This window comes from Phacochoerus africanus, chromosome 2 (genome assembly GCF_016906955.1).
Source record: "Phacochoerus africanus isolate WHEZ1 chromosome 2, ROS_Pafr_v1, whole genome shotgun sequence".
In the NCBI taxonomy this organism is placed as follows: Eukaryota; Metazoa; Chordata; class Mammalia; order Artiodactyla; family Suidae; genus Phacochoerus; species Phacochoerus africanus.
The window spans coordinates 253,469,767-253,492,245 of NC_062545.1; the positions used below are offsets into that span (position 1 = coordinate 253,469,767).

Consider the following 22,479-nt stretch of genomic DNA (forward strand, 5'->3'; position numbering starts at 1 on the left):
TGAAGTCATGGTTTGACAGAATCTACTCTGAAGAAACCCATCAAATTATAGTTGGCAGAACGTAAATACTGGATATATGAAATATATGTTTAGGATTGATTACTCCTCAGAGAAAATTCAAGTAGAGGTTAAAAACCATTAACCGCCCCCCCCCCCAAAAAAAACCATTAACCCTAGCCTTTCAATCACTGGGATGGTTTGGACTAAAGTCAGCTATTAAAGATAAATGAGTAGAATGATTTTGCCTTCCCCATGTTGATTTTTATTGAATGTGTCCATCATGCAAGTAGACTCTTTATTGATTATGTCCATCAAACATGTAGAGATATTTTTGCCTTCCACTGGAGGGTGCTCATCAAGTGTGGCACAATGCCAAGTGCCAGGTAGGATTACAAAATGACTAAGATGAATTACCATGATCAAGATATATAAAAATCTAGAAAATCATATTAAACAAATGCTTTCCAATCCAATAAACTGCTCAAAACTTGAGACAAAATGAATCTGCAACGTCTCTCAGGAGAACTGATAGTAAATTAGAGCTGGTGTTTCATACACATGCAAATTATATTGCTTCTCAAATGTTGGTTTTAATAAAGTTTCATTGCTCCTCAGGGAAAACAAAGCATATGTAATAATTCCTATTTAGCTCTTAAACATCTTATCTTATTTTCCAACTAAGACTGACCATTTTTTATTATTTTTGATAGGAACATGCTTATTTAGTTTCAACTTTAAAAATATTTTTATTTCAATACGCTGAAAAATTCTGCGATAAATGTTGGGCTTACATTCATGTTAAAGCAAGTCATACATACTTAGTCTTTTTAGAAAACAGCGATTTAGTCTTCTAAGAGAGCAATCTACTAGCTAGCAACGTGACAACTTGTTCTGGTTCTCATTTGAAAGACACCGGATTTTTCCTCAGAGTCACACTTCCTGTCAATCTCCCAATTGTGACAGCATCTATACTGAATATGAAATAAATCTGATGTTAAAGGTAGGTTTCTCACTGTTGCTCGAACCTTTTTCTCAGGAAAAATACCGTCACAAAATTTACTTTATTGTGATGTTGTTTAGATAGTAATCACTGAGAATCAACTAAGGAATCTTTACCAGTTTAGGAAAAAAAAGCATAATTCAGATAAAATTCAAATTGTGGCAGTTACCATCCTGGCTCGAGGAAACGAATCTGACTAGCATCCATGAGGACACAGGTTTGATCCCTGGCCTTATTCAGTGGGTTAAGGATCTGGCATTGCCATGAGCTCTGGTATAGGTCACAGACGTGGCACAGATCTGGTGTTGCTGTGGCTGTGGCATAGGCCAGCAGCTGTAGCTCTGATTCAGCTCCTAGCATGGGAACCTCCATATGCTGCAATGCGGCCCTAAAAAATAAAAAAAAGACACACAAACAAAACCAAAAAACACCAAAAGAACCAAAGTGCTAAGTGCTTTATGAAAATTGGAAGAATATGAATCAAGCTTGGTTGGGATTGGCATATACACACTACTATATACAAAATCAATTGGCATGAAGGATCTATTATATAGCTCGAGAAAATCTATTTAATACCCTCTGATAGCCCTATGGGGAGAGAATATGAAAAAAAGAATGCATGTATATATATATGTATATATATATGTGTATATATATATGTATATATATGTGTGTGTATATATATGTATATATATATGTGTGTATATATATATGTATATATATGTGTGTGTATATATATGTATATATATGTGTGTCTATATATGTATATATATATGTGTGTATATATATATATGTATGGCTGATTCACTTTGCTGTACACTTGAAACTAACGTAATGCTGTAAATCATCTATATGCCAATAAAAATATTAAAAAGAATCAAGCCTATTAGTTATTATTTAACACTACAAAACATTAGTATGTAACATGAAACTTGTAAGAAGTTTTATATGTTACACTGGTTTTATATTTCTGCCTTACTTTTAGGAAGATTTTTTAAGAAAAAGAAATAACTGAAATTACCCTCTGTCCTCATAATTAGGTTTAAATTAGATCTGTAAAATGCTACTCTCTCCTTATTATTCATCCTGAAACAGAAGTGAGTCCCCACACAGCTGCCATATTTTACTGAATCCCAAATGGCTCAACTATAAGGCACATTATTTTATATGCTGCTTAACAATGAAACAATAATATCTGTGAAAGGATTGAATGCCACAGATGTTAAGGTGCATCTCAGTTTGGGGATATTAAAATGTCGGGGGGGGGGAGAAGTGTTTTGGAATTTATGAATTATGGTATATGTTTCATAGACCAGTATCTCAAGGACAGGCATAACTTGGAGATATTGCAGGCTTAGTTCCAGACCACGCAACAAAACAAGTCACACATTTCTTTTGGTTTCCCAGTGCTTATAAAAGTTATGTTTAAATATTATAGTCTATCAAATGTGCAAATTAGCATTATTCTAAAAAACAATATACAACCGTTAATTAAACACACCTTACTGCTAAAAGATGCTAACTATGATCCGACAACTCAGGGTTACCACAAACCTTCAATTTGTTAAAAAAAATGCAATATCAGCAAAGCAAAATAAAGCAATGCATAATAAGATGAGGTATGCCTGTAACTAAATCCCTGAATGAAGAGCTAGAGGAAGAGCCTGACTAAGTATCTTCATTCAGGACAACTTTGTTCACTGGAAAGTCGGGGAGTAGCTTTGGGGGTGAAACTGAAGGGATCTTAGGAAATACATATTCTGGAGCTCATTGCTCTTATTTTGATTAAAGTTATTTTATTTATTTTATGCAAAATGCATAAAAGACAACAAGCCTGCTTTTTAAAAATGGGACTGCACAACAGGAAATGACACAAGTGTACCATCAATGCATCTGTCAAAGTATTTATCCATATGTATATTTGTTAAATTTTCAGGTGGTTTGTATTTTAATAGGTTGGTTAAGCTGGAAAATGCTGTCAGAATCCCCCTATTGTGGGCCAGTTTAGGGTTAATCAAAAGAAGAACCTGCTCTTGATTCTGGAAGGCAGAAAGCAGCAGCAGTCATCGCAGGCAGATTCCATGATGGACAAATGCAGACACGCCCAGATGGTTCCAGCCTGACTTTGCTCACCTCCATCCCAGAGCCCAATGGCTGACCCTGTTGACCTAAGGCAGCCCCAAGCTCACTACTGGGTTTCTGACTGTAGAGCATCATGGCGTGGTTACACAGCGATGAAGCTTCCCTAAGACCTCGGAAGATGCTTCTCCCTGGTGGTTCCATTTCAGCAGCTGGGTGAGCTTGGATTCTCAGATGGAGGTGGTAGTAGCCCCTTGGATGCTCCAATATCTCTTCTAGACTTTCCCCTTCCCACCTCCTTCTAAAATTGTATAAGGTCCGATTCTTAAAATAAGTTACTTATCATAATACAGATGATGTTCTGTACAATTTTCTGTGCTTCCTGACTGACCCTGACACCCAGAGCACAAGGGCTAGGAGGAGGGCAGGACAGGTCTGGGAACACACATATGGAAGAGGTTAGGGGGTCATCCCATCCAAGCTGACGAGGCTGGCGACACGGAGGGCTTATATGTGGGGACCAAAGGTGGGGTGATCAGACTAACAAGGCTGTCACTTGCAAAGGGATGGCTTCCTGAGGGGCCATGGCCATTTCTTATGGCTTTAGTGTACGATGTGAAGCTCAGGATGGAGACTGTACGCAAAGAGTCAGGCTTTATCCTAAAGGGATAGTCTGCCTTATCCTAAAGGGATTTCTCTTCTTTAGAAGGCCAGTGAGTGGAAAGTTAAAATGCCATGTTTTCCACCTTCTGCCATGAGGTATTTGGAAGACGACGTAGAGAGTTTACACAGAATTTATGACTACGTGACTTGACAGGAATGTATCTAAAAGCTTCCTCTAATTTCTTCCGTAATAGAAATGGTAATGACTGAAAATGTCTCTGCTTTGCGTTCCCACATATACAAGAACTTGTCAGACTTTACAAATCTAGGGTCTAATTACTTTTTGCAGAATTCTGGAGACATACTCATCTTCTCATATTTAGAATGGCTAATAATGGACTCAAGGCAAGTCTGATTCTCTTTCCTTTATAGGTAATGTTATTATTGCTAACTGTGAAACAGGCACAATTTTCTAATTTTTCCAGGGCTTTCAGAAGTTTCACTAAGATTATTTCCAGAACATGGCTCTGTTTTCAGTAATTTTTTTTTTTCTGGCACACAGTAAGTGATTCTAAACTGAGTATCAAAGATTTCAGTCATGTATATTTTCAGGATTTCAGCTTGCAGATGTAGTCTTTGATCTTCTATTAGTTATTTTCCTCCATTCCACTCTCTCTCTGGACTCCTAATCTGAGAAGAGCCTATTTCCTGTGATATTCTCATGTCACTTTCTTTCATCACTAAAAAAAAAATCTTTCAAATGTTGCTCTACTTTCAAAGGAATTTCTCGAGTCAATTTTCTGATTTACGAACTTATTTAACTAAGTCTATTCATCGTGTTAGGAATCTTTTTCTTTTCCCTAAAAAATCTTTCTGCTCTCAGCTTTCTCCCATTTCTTGGAGTCCTGGTCTTATTTTACCAATGTGATTGCCTTTGAATCTCAGTGATTCCATTTTTTTTCCCTTTTTCTTTCAGGTCTCCTTTGTTAAATTTGCTAATTCCTTCTCCTTTTGTAAACACAGATTAAAGAATCTGGAGTGGAATCTGACTTAAGCAAATTCATATTCATAGATGGGTTCAGTATTGCCAGCTGATGAATACAGTGAATGTCTCCCAAATGACCTTGAAGTTGTGAGTAGGCTGGCTTCCCTTTTGGGTGTGGCAGCCAAGAGAAGACCAGAAGACAGAACTTCTTCCCCTCCTTCAGTGGGCTGGGTGATGTAGGTTCTCAGGCCAGTCAAATCTGCAAAATGTATTGCCAAAGGATGCCTAGGGGATGTAGTGTGGGTAAGGTTGCCAAATAGAGCATAAAAACAGACAAATGAGGCTATCCAGTTCAATGTGAATTTCAGAAAAGCAACAAATAATTTTTTGTGTAAATCTCAAGTCTTATATGGAACTTCCTTGTACTGAACAGTTATCTATTATTTATCTAAAATTAGAATCCGAGTGGGTGTCATTTGGCAGTGGCGGGGGCCGGGGGAGTACTATATTCAGAAGCATCATGGGTAGGGATTCTCAAGTCCTTTGGGCTGCTCCCCCTTTTCTTAGATGATCTTCTCTTCCAATGCAACCTGGAAAACCTGAGCAAGTTGGCCAGGCCATAGTTGTAAGAAGTGGGAGAGCAGGTCTTGGAAGATGGCAAGAGTGGAAGTGAATTAAGGTACTGTCAATTTTGTTTGTTGTTTCTCTGTATCTTGGGTTCTACTTGAGGTACTGCCCTCTTCTCTGTTGCCTGGATGAGGCTCTATGGGATCTCATTTAAGTAAATTCCCACTTTCTATAGTATGCTATCTATTCAGAGGGAAGGCTGGGGATGTATATGTTGGCAAACTGCTCCTGTCACAGGATAATGGTGTGGTTCCCCAAGTCCTACCATCAAAGCAGACATCAAAGCCCCACAGTGACCATCCCCAAACTCTCCCTGGACACTGTCTTGGCTGCTTCAAATCTGAGGTTTAGGGTAACCTGTCCTTTTCCTTCCCAGGCAGGGCCTTCCTTTGCTCGTTCATAAAAGAAACACAAAGGATAGGGTTTATGATCATGTGGTCAATTGAACTTAGTCATTCTGACTTTAAACTTCCTATAATTTTTCCTCTTTCTGTGGTCTGTGGTCCATGAAATCAAAAGAAACAAAGAATTTGCTAGTCCATTAGAGTTTAAGTCAAGGAAATCAAGCAAGAGAATAAACAATGTGAATTGGCAGGCTGCATACCTCTGCAGGAGCTCTCAGAACCGGACCACAAACCGTTGGGTAGACACAAGAAGATGCTGCTTCCCACGAGGTCAAACCCAGGGTGACATCGGACCCCACAGGCGGCATTGAAGTGGTTGTTGCAAGTATTCTGGATAAAGTAACCATTTTCAGGAGGCTTCAGGGCAGGGCAGTGGACAACTAACATTTAGAAAAGGAAATTAAAAAGCAAAGTTAATCTGGTCTTTGAAAAAGCCTCCCCCCTCCCCTTTTTTCTGATTGAGAGGACATTTTATACATAGAGCTAAATTACCTACAGCATTCCCATTGATTGCACAAGAATTTCTAAGGGTATATTGAGAAGAACACTTACATCTCATACTTATTAGTAGATATTCATTTCCACTTGAATTTAAAAACATACTAATTTTTTTTTTTAAGGGCTGCACCCATGGCATATGGAAGTTCCCAGGCTAGGGGTCTAATCGGAGCCGCAGCTGCAGGCCTATGCCTCTATTACAGTAATGCGGGCTCTGAGCTGCATATGCAACTTACACTGCAGCTTGCAGTAACGCAGGATACTTAACCCACTGAGCAAGGCCAGGAATAGAACCTGTATCCTCATGGATACTAGTTGGATTCTTATCTGCTGATCCACAACAGGAACTCCTAGAGATTATTTTTTAAGCTTTAAAATGCTTGATCTTGATGTCTATGTGGATATGAGATTTTCTTGTTCTTTTTTTTTTTTTAATTTATTTTTTATTGTTATTTCTCCCAACACACTTTTTTTTTTCCCCACTGTACAGCATGGGGACCCAGTTACACATACATGTATACATGATTTTTTCTCCCATTGTCATGCTACATTGTAAGTATCTAGACATAGTTCTCAGTGCTACACAGCAGGATTGCATTGTTAATCCATTCCAAGAGCAATAGTTTGCATCAGTTAATCCCAAACTCCCAATCCCCCCCACTCCCTCCCTCTCCCCCTAGGCAAACCACAAGTCTGTCTCCAAGTCCATGATTTTCTTTTCTGTGGAAAGGTTCATTTGTGCTGTATGTTAGATACCAGATATGAGTGATATCATATGGTATTTGTCTTTGCCTTTCTGCTTATTTCACTCAGTATGCAAGTCTCTAGTTCCATCCATATTTTCACAAATGGCATTACTGGGCAAAAGATTTTCTTGTTCTTGACCTTCATTTATCATTAGCTATTTCCTTCTCAAGTGAAGTAGCAGAAAATAAAGAACAAACAAGGCCAGCAAAGCATGTCTGCCACAAATGCCAAGAACCATTGCTTCTTGGACATGTTATTGGCTAATTTAATATTTTTAATTTTTTGTATGAATTATATAAATGCATTTTACTTACAAAAATATTTTCTTTAAATGGATTTAACCATCACCAGGGCCCAAACCAGCTCACTTGCTATTGAAATTTATTGTTAAGTTTGTGACTTCTCTCTCTTGGATTCATTTTTGACCTTTTCCAATATTAAACCTTTCTGTTTTCATAGTTCTATCACTTCTGGAGCCTCAGATTCCTTTCTTCTAAAGCAAGATCTGAATATATTTAATGATAAGAAATGCTACATGTAAAAACAAGGAATCTCCCCCAAATATGATTAGAGAAAGGAATATTAAAGATTATGCCCAGTGAACTAGGTAAAAACACCAAGCATCACGTCCCTGAAAGAGATCAGCTTCTCTATTTTCCATCTGCCCATGGCGTTGAGCTATTTACCTTCACAGGTCTGGCCAGATGCTCGGTAACCCTCCTTGCAGACACAGTCCTCAGGGGACGTACTTCCAGGTGGAGAAGTGTGATTTTCATCAGGACATGGAAGGCAAGTGCTGATTCCTCCTGGAGAACCTTCTGGTTTGTAGGTCCCCGATGGGCAGGCTGTGGGTAAGTCAGGGAAGTCCATTTTATGTGGTATGTCAATGGCCAGATAAAAACATTTTGGAAATGAATTGGGGAGGGGAGTCCCAAACAATAGCTTTTCATAGAAATAATTGTATAATTCAAGCAAGAAGAGAAACCAAGATTTTTTTTTTTTTTTTAACAAATGATGGAGATTGCTATCTGCAGGTAATGAAGTGGCCTCTTTGATGACCCACAATGAGTTACAATCTCAACACATCATGGCCTGATACAGCAGGGCTTACTTGTAGAAAAACTCAAAATAGCAGCATACAGACATTAAGGAGCTTAAAAAAAAATCAGTGATACTCAATGAATAAAAGAAAAATCTTGATAAAGACAGTACACCCCATAATCTGTCACCCCTTGCAACCTGTGCAGCTGCACCTTCCCCACTGCACCACCACGCACTCGCAGCAGAGGAGAATAACTGTAGATATGCAAAAAGCACTGAGGCCTTTGTTTCTGCTCAAAGCACTGGACAAAGGAGGAAGAGAAAGTGAAGGGCTTGAGGGGAAATGATCCTACTGATGGGAAATAGGCCCTTTGAAGAAAAAAGAATCACTGGCCCTGCTTTTCCCAGACTCAAGGAAAAAAAAAAAAAGATGAAAAGCAGAATCTAATTGACTTTGCTTCATATCTTCCCTAGGTACTGACAAAGTGACTTTGAATCTGAACTTACTCTCTCTGGAGTTACACATCTGTAATTAATAATTCAACAATAGAGAAATTGTGGAAGAAAGGGACTTGCAGCATTAGTTAAGCCAAATAAACGTAGCATAGGCAAGTATGCATTACATTATTGAAAAAAAGAGTAGCAACCAGGTAATGCGCACTTATGTGAGGCTATTTTATACAAATTACCTCATTTAATCCTCACAGTATTAAGTAGTGTTAATAGTTATTAATATTATTAATCAGTATATTTATTACTATTGTGTCCATTTTAAAGATAAAATGGAGGCTGAGGGCAATCTGATGATTTGACTAAAGTTACTCAGTTACTAGGTGATAGAGCTAGAAATTTTTTTTAGTACTTAACATTGGTTTATTATAGTTTTATGATGAAAATTCAAAATAACATTTAACATGTTCATAATTAGTAAGTCAAATATTTTCAAATGATGGTACATTCCATTCCTCTTCCTCTTGTCATTTGTTTATGGCCTGTTTCCAGGTAGATAAGCTTCGGCTTATTTAGTTCTTTAAAGACTTTCAAGGCTTACAACAAAACTGAGATGAAGATTATTGCCAGAATTTTAAAGCAAATATTTACATAGCAGTCACTATGTCCCAGGGACTGTTCTACATATTTTATAAGTACTATCTTTTTAATCTCTTTAAAAACCTATAAAGTGACTAATATCATTAATCTCATGTTACAGATGAGAAAACTAAGGCAATAAGAGATTAAATAATTTGCCAAAGTTACACAGTGAGTAAATGGCAGAGTTGGGATTCGAACCCAGATAACTGCCATCCAGAAGCTACACTTTTTAGCACACGTGTGCTATGTCCAAACCCAGGTTTCCTGAACACAAAAGTCCTTGTTTCAATAGCTACAATATGCTAAAAACAGAAACAATCATTATTGAGAGAAAAGACACAGAAATATAATGTAATTTTTAGAAGAAAATAATCAAGCTTCTAACAGTCTTGATTATATTTAAAAACAGAAGGTAATATGTTCCCATGTATATGGAAGAAAATTCTAGAACTTGGTAAATTTGTAGCTATTTAAGAATGAAAGAAACATTTTAGTAATAGTTATAATGATGTGTGACATGAAAATGTTTCAGCAGGAAAAAAGGGAACACTACTTCAAAGAATCATAGTATTAAATATTGAATTATTAATTATTCATATTACTGAGTAGTCTTTTCTATAAAAAGTTCAGTAAATACTTGCACAGATTTTCAAGAAGATACAAAACAACACTGTCTCCTTTAAACAGAAGTCAGCAGCTGTAGGAGAAAATGATTAAGATAAACACACGGATGGAAAAGAAAACAAGCTGTAACAGCATAATTAAAGTTGTCATTGGAGGCAATAAAAAGAAGCCATAAAATTCTAGAACAACAGAATTGAGTAGACCCTGGAGAAGTAATAGTTGTGATATTAATGCAAGAATATATTCCTTACTTGAAGTTTTAGTGCAATAAAAATTCATCAAGTTCCAGGCAAAATTAATAAAAAGAGATTCACACATAGAATAAAGGAAAAGTATTATAAGCATCTATGAAAGAAATGCAAAATAATGGGGAACATCAGACTGACATTTCGTTTTTCCTGTGCAGAAACAAATGCTATGAAAAAGAATGAAATAATATATACAGCTCTGAGGGAAAATATTATGAATCTGAAATTCTATTATCTGAGCAAGCTATTAGTAAATATGAGGGAAGAAAAGACATTTGAAAATGTTCATGGCTTCATGGACATTAAGATGTATTTCACAGAAAGGAAAGCCATGTACTCAAGTATGAAGGAAAAAAAAGTATTTAATAAATTGCTTGAGATTAAGATAGTAGTAGAACACGTGGTATACTGCTCAATACCTTGCTAAAATGTTGTGATAATGAAAACAAATATCAAATAAAGCCTCTTCTTAAAAAGGAAGACATTATGGTCTAAGGAAAATAATAATCTCTGTATATTATAAAGAAGATGATTTAAAATCTGAGAGAAACTGAGGGATGATTGGGAAGAGGAAAAGGTGAAGTTTTCATTTCTTTTCAGATACATCAATATTACAAAACCAAAAGAAAAAAACATAGGTTCGAACTTGTACACAAAAATACACTTAACTATAAATAGAAAAGGAATGAAAAACCTCCATATCGGTGGAGGAGAAAAACCCTAAATAATAAAGACAGAAAAACGTAGGACAAGAAAATAAATAACAAAAGGTATTAATAAGAAAATGGCATAAACTAAGATAATGGAAATAAAACCAAACCTATCAATTGCCATCAGTAATACTAATGTGTTAATTTAACTCTATTGATAAGATATAAACCTAAAACAAGCCAGACATACAGGTTAAAAAGAATTGAATATACAAAGATATGTTTCATATTTTGAAAAATCTTGAAAAAGCAAATTACTACCTTGAGAAATGAAAGCTTAATACATAAAGAGATTTATATAATACATGAAAAAGATAAGATTATTTACTAGAAAAGTTGACAAAGAATAAGAACCAGAAATTAAGAAAAATGAAAATGACTAATAATCATAGGATAAACTGTCTAACTTCACTCATAATGAAGAAATGCCAAATGATGACTACCTCTGAATTTGGCAAAAATGTCAAAGGATGTTAGTACCCATTGCTGGTGGGCATGGAGGCAAACAGGCTCTCTATTTTGCAGAGTAACATGAGGGTAGACATCAAAAGGAACTTGCCATTGATATAGCATTTCATTACTAAGAATTTGTCCATGTGAAAGTACACATTTTTACCTATATATTTAAGTATGTATATTAAATATGTGTTATTACACAGCATTGGAGACACAAATGTCAGGAGATGGGGGTTTGTTAAATTCTTATGACGCATCCAATAAAATATTAGTCATAAAAATACAATTTTACATACAATTGTAAAAATACAATTTTACAATACAATTTACAGACAAATATGGCCAAAAAGCACATGAAAAGTTGCTCAACATCACTAATTATCAGAAAAATGCAAATCAAAACCACAATGAGGTGTCATCTCACACCAGTCAGATGGCCATCATCAAAAAGTCTATAAACACTGGAGAGGGTGTGGAGAAAAGAGAACCCTTTTACACTGTTGGTGGGAGAGTAAATTGGTATAGCCACTATGAAGAAGGGTATGGCGATTTCTTAAAAATTAAATATTGAACTACCATATGATCTAGTAATTCCACTTCTGGGCATGTATCTGGGAGAAAACTGTAATTTGAAAAGATACATGCAGCCCAATGTTCACTGCATCACTATTTACAACAGGCCAAGACATGGAAGAAACCTAAATACCTATGAACAGAAGACTAAAAAAAGAAGATGTGGTATATATATACAATGGATTATTAGTCGGCCATAAAAAAGAATGAAATAATAGCATTTGCAGCAACATGAATGGAGCTAGAGATTATCATAATAAGTGAGAGAAAGATGAATATTATGAGATCACTAATATGTGGAATCTAATAAAAAATGATACCAAAGAACTTATTCACAGAATAGAAATAGCCTCAAAGATTTCAAAACCAAACTTATGGTTACCAAAGGAGAAAAGTTGGGTGGAGGGACAAAATGGGAGGTTGGGACTGACATATACATGCTACTATATGTGGAAGGGATAAGTAACAAGGACCTCCTATATAGTACAGGGAAATCTACTCAACACTCTGCAGTGACCCATGTGGGAAAAGAATCTGAAAAGGAATGTATATGTGTAACTGATTCACTTTGCAATACACCTGAAACTAACTCAGCACTGTAAGTCAACTCTACTCAAAATTTTTTTAAAAAAATACAATTCTTGACATGGAAAAGTCAAACAAATTGTGTAACTAAGAATAAAAAAGCATGTCAAACACTATATGAATTGTATGATCTTTTGGCTAATAAATGTATGAATGACACTTGAAAGAATGATCTAGAAGGCTAGGTATACATGGTGTAGTCATGTAGAATTACGAGGTTTTCAGATTTGTTTATTTTTGCTGATCTACATTTTCCTGTTTTGTCACACTGGATAAGTGTTGTGTGAAAATAATTAAAAGTAAATAAAAATTATATATAAGAACGTCATTGTCTCAAATGCTATGTTTCATTTCACATTTAATGGTTCTCCGACCTCAGAGATCACTTTGAATCCTCCTCCATCTCCTTCAATATACAAATGAAAAGCATGTTGTTTGGATTTTAATCCTTAAAAATCCTCTGAATTTCACCCATCCCCCGCCCCCATCAGCATTGCTCCTGTCTTGGGTCAGAACTCATCATCTCTCTTCCAGGTTTTTTCAAAGTCCTTTTACTGGTCCCTCAGGCTTTATTTCTCATCAATCCATCGTAGATGTTATTGTCTGAACATTTTTCTAAAATGTAAATTTAATTAAATCACTTTTTACACAAAAACTACATCGAGTCTCTTCAGCAAGTGGTGCTGAGAAGTTCATAGAACCTCATGTAAATCATTGAAGTTAGAAAACGCCCTCATACCAGACACAAAAATAAACTCAAAATGGCTTTAAGCCTTAAATATAAGACAAGATACCATAAAACTCCTAAAAGAGAACATAGGCAAAACATTCTCTGACATAAATCATACCCATGTTTTCTTAGGTCAGTTACCCAAGGCAATAGAAATAAAAGCAAAGCAAAAATAAACAAATGGGACCTAATCAAACTTAGAAGCTTTTGAACAGCAAAGGAAACCACAAACTAAAAAAAAGACAACCTACAGAATGGGAGAAAATATTTGGAAATGATGCAATCCAGAAGGACACAATTTCCAAAATATACAAAGAGCACATACAATTCAATAACAAAAAACCCAAACAACACAATTGAAAATAGGCAGACAACCTATGTAGATATTTCTCCAAAGAACATACAGATAGCCAACAGACACATGAAAAGATGTTTATCATCACTAATTATTAGAGAAATGCAAATCAAAACTACAGTGAGGTATACCTCACATGAGTCAGAATGGCCATAATAACAAAGTCTACAAATAATAAATGTTGGAGAAGGTGTGGAGAAAAGGGAACCTTCTCACACTCTTGGTGGTAATGTAAATTGGTGCAACCACTACGTAAAACAGTATGGAGATTCCTCAAAAAAACAAAAAATAGAGCTGTCATATGATCTAGATATCCCACTCCTGGGCATAGGTCCAGAGAAAATTCTATTTGGAAAAGATACACGCACCCCTATGTGTTCATAGCAGCACTATTCACAATAGCCAAGACATGGAAAAACCTAAATGTCTCTCAACAGACGAATGGATAAAGATGATGTATGTGTGTGCATGTGTGTGTGTGTATATATATATACTTATATATGCACACACATACAATGGAGCAATACTCAGATATAAAAGAATGAAATAATGCCATTTGCAGCCACATGGATAGACCTAGAGATTATCATACTAAGTGAAGTCAAAAAAAGCAGGACAATTACCATCTCACTTATATGTGGAATTTAAAATAAGACACAGATCAACATGTCTATGAAACAAAAACAGACTCACAGATGTAGAGAACAGACCTGTGGTTGCCAAGGGGGGAAGGAGTGGAGTTTGGGATTAACAGACGCAAACTATTACATACAGGATGGACAAACAACAAGGTCCTACTGTACAGCACAGAGAACTATATCCAATATCCTTTGATAAACCATAATGGAAAAGAATATGAAAACTAATATATTTTGAATCATTTTGCTGTACAACAGAAATTAATACAACATTGTAAATTAACTACGCTTCAATAAAAAATTTTTAAATATAAAAAAATTTTAAAAAACCCTGCACCAACAGGACGAGGCCCTCTCTCTTTACTGTGATCTACAAAGACATTGTTGATCTGTCTGTAACCTCCCAGCCTGTCTGCTACAATGAGCCAGGGAATTCCATGTACTAGTTGGAAGCTGCTTCAGAATCAAGTAGAGACCGGTTTTGTATCACATCTCCCTGACCTCAATCTGCTGGACTTAGGGAGTTTGTCCAATTTTCTTAATTTCTCTGAGACTTGGTTTCTTTGCATATAATGTCAGTAGTACTTCCCTTATAAATTGTTGCTGGGATAAATTGAAATAATGTGAGTAAAGCAACAGTGCCAGACGTGGAGCTGGCATTCAGTACATGCTAGAATCATGTCCCCAACTCTTAATTTTCTCAATGATACAAAAGATGATTATACTCCTTTTACAGGCTTGCTGTGCCCAGTAGATGCTCTGGTGCTTGGAAAATATGATCTCTTTTTCCCTTTCCTGTCTTCCACTTAGCTCCTGCCTCTGCATATGCTTTCCTTCCTCTGAGGGAACCTCTAGCATCCTTCAAGATTCATTCTTCAGAGCTCCACCAACTTTTTCAGATGGATTTTGTGCCTTCATTTCTGTGTCCTGGAGCACATTACCCTCACCTCTGCTCTGATATGCATCACACTTATGCTCTTGTCTCTTTCTCTCATGGGGAACACGCTCTTGTAAGTTCAGAGAGTCTCCCAGTCACCTGACCCAGCCATTGCCCATCCCAGTGCCTGAGCCAGCAGTCACTCAAAGGAGGACAAGAGAGAACAAGCTCTATTGGAAAGTTAGTGTGGAGGAAGGATCAGAGTCAGAGGGACTAACAACAGGACCAGATGAATGGACATCAGACTAGGATCCAAAATAATTGAGCAGCTCTCTTGGCTCCTCTGCTAACAAGCTATGGGGTCAGAGGCATGTGACGTTTTTTTTCTTCTCTTACAAAATATAGAAGTTATAATTTATGATTACTATGACCTTCCCAAGGCTAATACTTCATAAGTCTATAAACAGAAAAATACTAAAAAATTAAAAAAACTTTTCCTATGAGCACATTTTATCTACAAATATCATAATTTATTTTAAAATAATATTACATAAAAGGGAACTAATCTTAGACTATTGGTCTCCAAAACATTTTGAGTAATCGAGAGTTTACAACACTGGAGAACAGCGTTTTGGATAAAAATATCCAAAAGTACATTTGGAAATGTATTGTGAAATTCATAATGATAATAGAAAACAGACTTCAGGAGAACTATTTAAAGGCATTGCACAACTCTAGTGGGAGAGGTGTAATCAACTTCTTTGATTCCCAAGGGGGAAAATTCCTCATTTCAAACCACGCAAAAGTTGAAAAGACAAAATTAACTGTGGTTTGAACAAATTCCACAAGCGATGGTAAAGGGCTAGGGTATGATTTTCTTTATAATGTGAAATGATTCCCTTCCTGGAAATGCACCAAATATTATTTAATTGCTCTTTTTGCTGTTGTTAAAGTAAGTACTTTCTCTTTTCAGAAACATCTTAGCGGTTATCAGCTACTATTACCGGAAGGGTGATTCTTGAAGCTATTGTGTTGTGCTAATAACATTAGATTTTTCTTCAGTCGCCAACATAATTTTTTGAGTGAAATATGAATGAGTTTGGAATGTATAATATACAGTCTCCTTCTCTAAATATCAATTCTTTAGAAGATGATTTCAGTTAACGATATTTATTACACAGTAACTTATACTTTACAAAATTCCTTCTTATAGTCTGACATTTTTTAAAATCTCTATAAATATTAAGAGCTTCTGTTCTTTGCACAATTCACCTTTACAGTTAACAAATCTCTTAAAGAATATAGTTTTGAGTCAGTTGCATCAACTGCATTCAGACTGAATGACACACAACTCCAAGAATACCCATTCATGTAGATGATGATGATACCCATTGTACAAATCAAAAGCCTTAGTTTCTGCTATATCTAAGTAAGGCATCAATTAAGTTATTTGGGCCCCCCAGAGGAAGATCTTTATTATTACAATGTCATGCTTCTTCTCAAATGCATGGATTCATTCTGAATAAGGAATCTGTTCCTATAAAGAGTTGTGCTAGGATTTTGAGCAGAAAGATGCACAGCACTAGAAGAGAACAAGCTTTCCCCCAGGCTGAGCCAATACTTGTCACAAATACAAGGACCTAGGCATATGTTCAAGGGACTTTCTTTCTACTAAATCTCCAAGATCCTTTCTATTTTCACCAAGGAATTAGATGAGGAGACTTTTAACTGTCATGGATTCTGCATATCTGAATCTGTGTAAAATGAATTTGTGTTCTGCCAGTCTCCATGGGAGACTCCATGCCAGTCTCTCTGATATGGCTGGAATACAAATTATTTGGACCAACTTGTGAATGTAGGCAACCATGTGGTACCATAGCAGAAAATGGCACCCTAGCTGTGGGACACCAGGTTGCAAGTGAAAACACCTGCTCAGATGAGAAAGGAGATTACTGATGGATTAGGATAAGTCCATCTAAAAATAAAAAACAAAACCTCCCAAAAACTGTGTCCAAAAGATGCATCAGTAAAGTAAGCATCATATGACAAGAATACATGTGCATGCACACATACACAGATAGACACATAAATTCATATATCTATAAACATATCTATCATGCACAAACACAACCTGACTGAGTACAGCATACTCAGGCAAAGTCTTGTTAGTTGAAGACTGTGTATTCTTAATTGTTTTAAGATGTTTACTGTCTGGGTAAGAAATGTGAGATCATCTTGCATTTTATAATTAAAACTTCATGGGTTAGAACTTTGAGGAAAGGCCTCTGGCGATCATAGAACTATCTGTAACTTTATTTTTTTCTAAAATAGCTAATAACTCAGAATTGTATAAAGAAGAAAATAAGGTTTACATAAGCTAGACTGTTCTGGTTTGTCTATTCTTTTAATGTTTAACATTTTCCTTTCCTCATCTACTCTTACCTTGGTTCAATAAAAATGTAAGGTCTTTGGAAATATGGATAACATCAGCGGCTGTTTTCCATGCCCATTGTTGCCATGGTAATTTAGGACCTTACTACTTTATGACTTGATGATCTGTAACTTCTATACATCCATTTCTTCTTCTAGGTTACTTTAGATTCAGTGATTTCTGGCCACAGATGCCAAATTAATATTCCTATATCATGGCTCCCACCATGCTACTTTCCTGCTCAAAAATCTTCAGTAGATTACAGTTGCCCATTGACCAAAGGCCACCTCTGTAGCCTGGAGTTCAAGTCCCAGCATAATCTAGTGCCTGCTCCTTACCTTTCTTACCCTCAATCCCACTTTTTCCCACCTATACAAGCTAACTTCAGTCTCCATCACAAGTCTGAACTTTCCATTATCCACAACAGTACCCCTTCTGTAACTGTCCTAATCCTATCTTCCAAATCCCCTCATCTCTATAACTAAGAATGAATATGTTTGAACAGATACAGTATTTTTATATCACGTACATCACATTATTTTTATTGTGATTCAGTATCAGTTGCTTAGAACTATATTCACCATAATTCTTGGTTCACAGCAAACATTCCGAATTCTTTGTAGTAATTATAGCCCTATTTCATATTAAGCTACATTAAGGCAAGTACTAGGCAACGATCATGTCTTTTGAAGTACCTAAAACATATTCAATAAATAGTTAAAGGGGTCAATGAACAGGTTTAGAAGACTTTCTTCTGCAGTTTCCATAAAATCTGATTCAGAATGATCTGACCTGCCCGGCACTCATTCTGATGATCTGTGTGGTCTAATCTACTGCATCTTGAAGCACTCCACTCATCTAGTCATTTTTTCCCTTCCATATCCCCATATTAAAATGTTTGGATTATTTCCTGAATATCTGCGTGTAAATAAAATTGTGAGCCTTTCACTTTGGCAATTACAATGCTTTCAACACATTAAAGTTCACCATGTCACCACTTTTCTCCCATTTCATCCCTTAAAAGAGGGTGTGGTGCAAAGGATCAAGTGAGAACCCCTGGATGAGAATTCTGCTGATTTCTACTGGCTGTGACACTGTCTGACCTTCTCTATGTTATGTAACCAACTGGAGAACTGGTTTTTCTATCATGATGTAAGTGTGATCAAGTTTAGAATGAAGGGGTTGTAAAACTAACATGTATGACCCTCTGTAGGGATGGAAAGGATATGACAGGTAATGAGATACTTGGGATAGGGAGAATTAAGATAGAGCTTTGCTTGTGGTCTTCAAGAGATGATTAAAGAGGGACAAAGTACCGCCTGTCATCTGTTACATGATAACATATGAGAGAGATGTTATCCAGACTTGAGGCAGGGGTGGAGGGGTCAGGTAAGCTTTATTGGTCAAAGTGAGATCAGAGGTAAGGCCAGAACCAAGCATAGCAGCGTGTGGGGGGAAGGGGAGTAGAAACGGAGTCATGGCATTTAGAATGGAGGGAATCAACAGGCAGAGACCCAGAGGCAAACGAGGGCAAGGCTGAAAACATGAGTTCATTCCAGCTGGAGGACAGATGGGTGGGGCTAGAAAAGTGAGTGCCAGGACCATTAGGGCTGGTTAGGCTACTTTTAAAAGCTAGGAGTTTATCCTTAAAACAAGAAGAATAGTGACAACGTTTTAAGTTAGGGTGTGTGACAAGATCATTTTGGATGCCTTTTGGAGAATGATTCGGAAGGACAATGACATTTCATTCTCAAACACATGGAAAGATTAATTCAGCCCCACACATTTCTAGACATAAGGATGATTCAAGAAATTTGAGCTATAGTTAGTTAATGGGTTGTTTTGGCTTAATTGCTTTAATGTTTTTCTTCATAACTCTTTCTAAAATTGTTATCATTTATTGGCCATTAACCACTTCTTCCCCATTTTCCCTTTGGTTACTTTTGGTTTTCTAGGAAAAAAAAAGTCACCATCAGGAATAGGATGTGAGAAAAACTGACATCACTATGTTTCTACAAAGGGCGACCCAAAAGACATAACGCATAAAGAACAACACTGCTGTTGGAGTGATACAATCATCGTGGAAACACCTGTCAACAGATAAGAAATGATGCACATGAAAAGCAGAGGAATCTGTTTTTAGGAAGATGGAGTAGAGACACTTCCTTAGTCCTTCTGCTGAAGTTCAACTAAATCCTCTAGATGTTATATATAAAATACACATGAAATGACAATGATAAGAAGGCAGACCAGCTAGGGACCTCCAGGTTCAAAGAACAACATGGTAGTGAGTTCCTTGGGTTTCTTTTCCTTATATATTCCAGACTTAGAGCTAAAGAAGCTGGCAACCTCAAAACACCCATGGGGATGAACAAAAAACTCCCCAAACAACAAGATACAGTCATCTCAGACAAAGGATGAAGAAAAGGGCAGCCTAGCAAGATAGAACACTTTTGGACAATAGCCAATAAACTGCTCTGCTCTAGCCAAACACCACAGAAAAAAACTGTGGTCCGACCCCAGCTATATTAGGCAGAAGCCAAGTGGGGAGCCTAGACTTCCATTCCTGCAAAGTTCTATAAACACCTCTTTCAGGGTTGGTGTCAGAGAATGCAGAGAGATGGGTCTTTCACGCCAACAGAAACAACAGGCATGAGGATTGTGTCCCACTTCCATACCCACCCAGAAGTAACAAGGCGTCCCTCCCTGCCCCCATGAGACTGGGTCTCAGAGTAGGCTTAGTGGGCAGTGAGGACTTGCACCACTACCAAGCAGTAAAGAGGTTCCTTCCTTGTAGCGTTAGCGGAGGTCACATGAGGAGCAATCACAGAGCACCCCTACGAGTTCCATCCAGGATGGTAACACTGGACATTTAGCAAAAAGCCTGAACTTCCATCTACATCCAACAAATGAGGATCCCCTTCACACACATACATACATATCTGTGGTCAACGGGGCAAAATGAGGAACCTAGATTTCCACCTGGCAGGAAAAAGCCAGTGCTCCTCATCTCTCTTCCTCTGCTGGAGGAATGATTATATAAAATTCTTTTTTTCTCACCCAGTAGAACTTTATTTTTTTTAAGGGAGGAATTGTCTCCTAAACAAAGGAGAGGTCATTTTAGTCTCAACTTTCTGAGCTTAACATTCTTGAAATGACAAAATTATAGAAATGGAGATCAGATAAGTGGTTTCAAGAAGTTAAAGTAGGGGCAGCCAGGGGTAGAAGGGAAGTGTCTGTAGTTCTCAAAAAAAAAAAACATGTAATGGATCCTCATGCTGGTGGAACTGCCCTCATCTTGCCTATATCAATATCAATATCCTGGTTGTGATCCTATATTACAGTTTGCCAAGATGCCACCATTGGGAAAAACTAGGACAATGATATAGAGGATCTCTCTGCATTAGTTCTTAAAACTGCATGTGACAATATTATCTCAAAGGAAAACATGTAAAAAATTTTAAAAGCAAAAGGCAGATAAGCAAAACTACAAGGTGCATCCAGAAATACCCAAGTTAGAGGAGCTTCATCTTGGAACCTGGGCGATCTGGGTCTCTACAGAGGCACGGTTGATTGGAGGTCAAGGATATTTCTTTATGTCTAACCATTGCTTTATACATGGATCAGAATATGAAGAAGAGTATGCATGAGTATTAGATGACTAGAGAAGAGTATTCCTCCTGCATAAATTCATAAATTGACCCTCTTATTCATATATCAGTTTCTACAAAATTTCACAGTTCCTCATGAGGGTCACACATTTCTCTTTCAAATTATCCTTAGGAACATTTTTTCTTATCATTGTTCTTTTGTTTTGTTTTTGTCTTTTTTAAGGCTGTGCCCACAGCATATGGAAGTTCCCAGTATAGGGGTCTAACTGGAACTGTAGTTGCCAGCCTACGCCACATCCACAGCAACACAGGATTTGAGCCATGTCTTCGAACTATGCCACAGCTCATGGAAACACTGGATCCTTAACCCACTGAGCAAGGCCAGGGATGGAAATTGCATCTTCATGGATACTAGTCAGGTTCACTACTGCTGAGCCACAACGGGAACTCCTTTCTTATTGTAAAAGGGATTTCATCACATTTTAAAAACAATGTTTCTCTATAAAAATCCATTGACTTAGGAGTTGCCTTGTGGCTTAAGCAGGTTAAGGATATGACGTTGTCATGCTGCGGCTCTTATAGCTACACTAGCATGGGTTTGATCCCTGCCCTGGGAACTTCCACATGCTGTGGGTGCAGTCAAAAATAATATTGATTTAAAGTATTTATTTTGCCACCTTTCAAATTATTAATTCTAGTGGTTTTCCATGGATCTCTTTGGATCGATTTTCTAGGATAACAATATCATATGCAAATAATAAAACAGCTCTTTTTTAATTTAAAATATTAAATACTGATGGTGAAAAAGAGTGACCTTGCCTTATAAATTTTTTATGGTTATGCCTTCACATACTTCACATGTGTTCGCACATGATTACTTTTTTTTCTCATAACTTATTCTTTAGTTCATAACTTATTCTCATATAACTGTTTCCATATTTTGCCAAAATTTATAAATCTCAAGATTTTATGGGAAATTTCACAATCACTAACATTATGTTACCTATAGCAATAATGGTTTGCCTTGTATTTGTTGCCTGATCATTTAAATGGTAAAAATCCATCACATCCTAGAGTGCTCTTTTGACTGTCAATTAAAACACAACCCCAAACCATTCATTATCCATACCTACACACATATACATACACACTATACCACGGTTTTAGAGCTAAAACTGGAAAATAATCTCAGTAACTAGATAATATAAAAGAGATAAATGTGTGATTAGATTAGCCACTTCCTATTGTTGAGCTCGGCCTTCCAGATGGCTTACTTTGAGTTTAAGCCAGGGCTGCTAAGGGTCAGTACACTTGTTCACCTTCGTTTCTCTGAAAAAGGAATGGAAAATTCCCAGGAAGTTGGGAACCAAGCAGAGTTTCCATATGCTGTGTTCTAGTATCTAAACACGCAATTTGCTTTACTTATTTACTCATTCATTCATATACTCACAATTTATTAATGATTGCTCCAAGTCCAATGCCATGTAGCAGAGGTGATAAAAAGAGACAGACATACTCCTGCCCTAAAGGAATTCACAGATTATCAGAGAAGAAATAAAACCTAC

At 36.8% G+C, this 22,479-nt stretch overlaps 1 protein-coding gene across 1 annotated transcript in view; it reads right to left on the reverse strand.

Annotated features, from left to right (window-relative positions):
* The window catches only part of SVEP1 (sushi, von Willebrand factor type A, EGF and pentraxin domain containing 1), a 198,303-nt gene that overhangs the window by 117,663 nt on the left and 58,161 nt on the right, over positions 1-22,479 (reverse strand). The window contains exons 4-5 of the mRNA XM_047768130.1: positions 7,630-7,788; positions 5,899-6,078 (exon numbers count right to left, since the gene is read on the reverse strand). Coding sequence (XP_047624086.1) covers positions 5,899-6,078; positions 7,630-7,788 — 339 coding nt within the window. The remainder of the gene's footprint in view (positions 1-5,898; positions 6,079-7,629; positions 7,789-22,479) is intronic.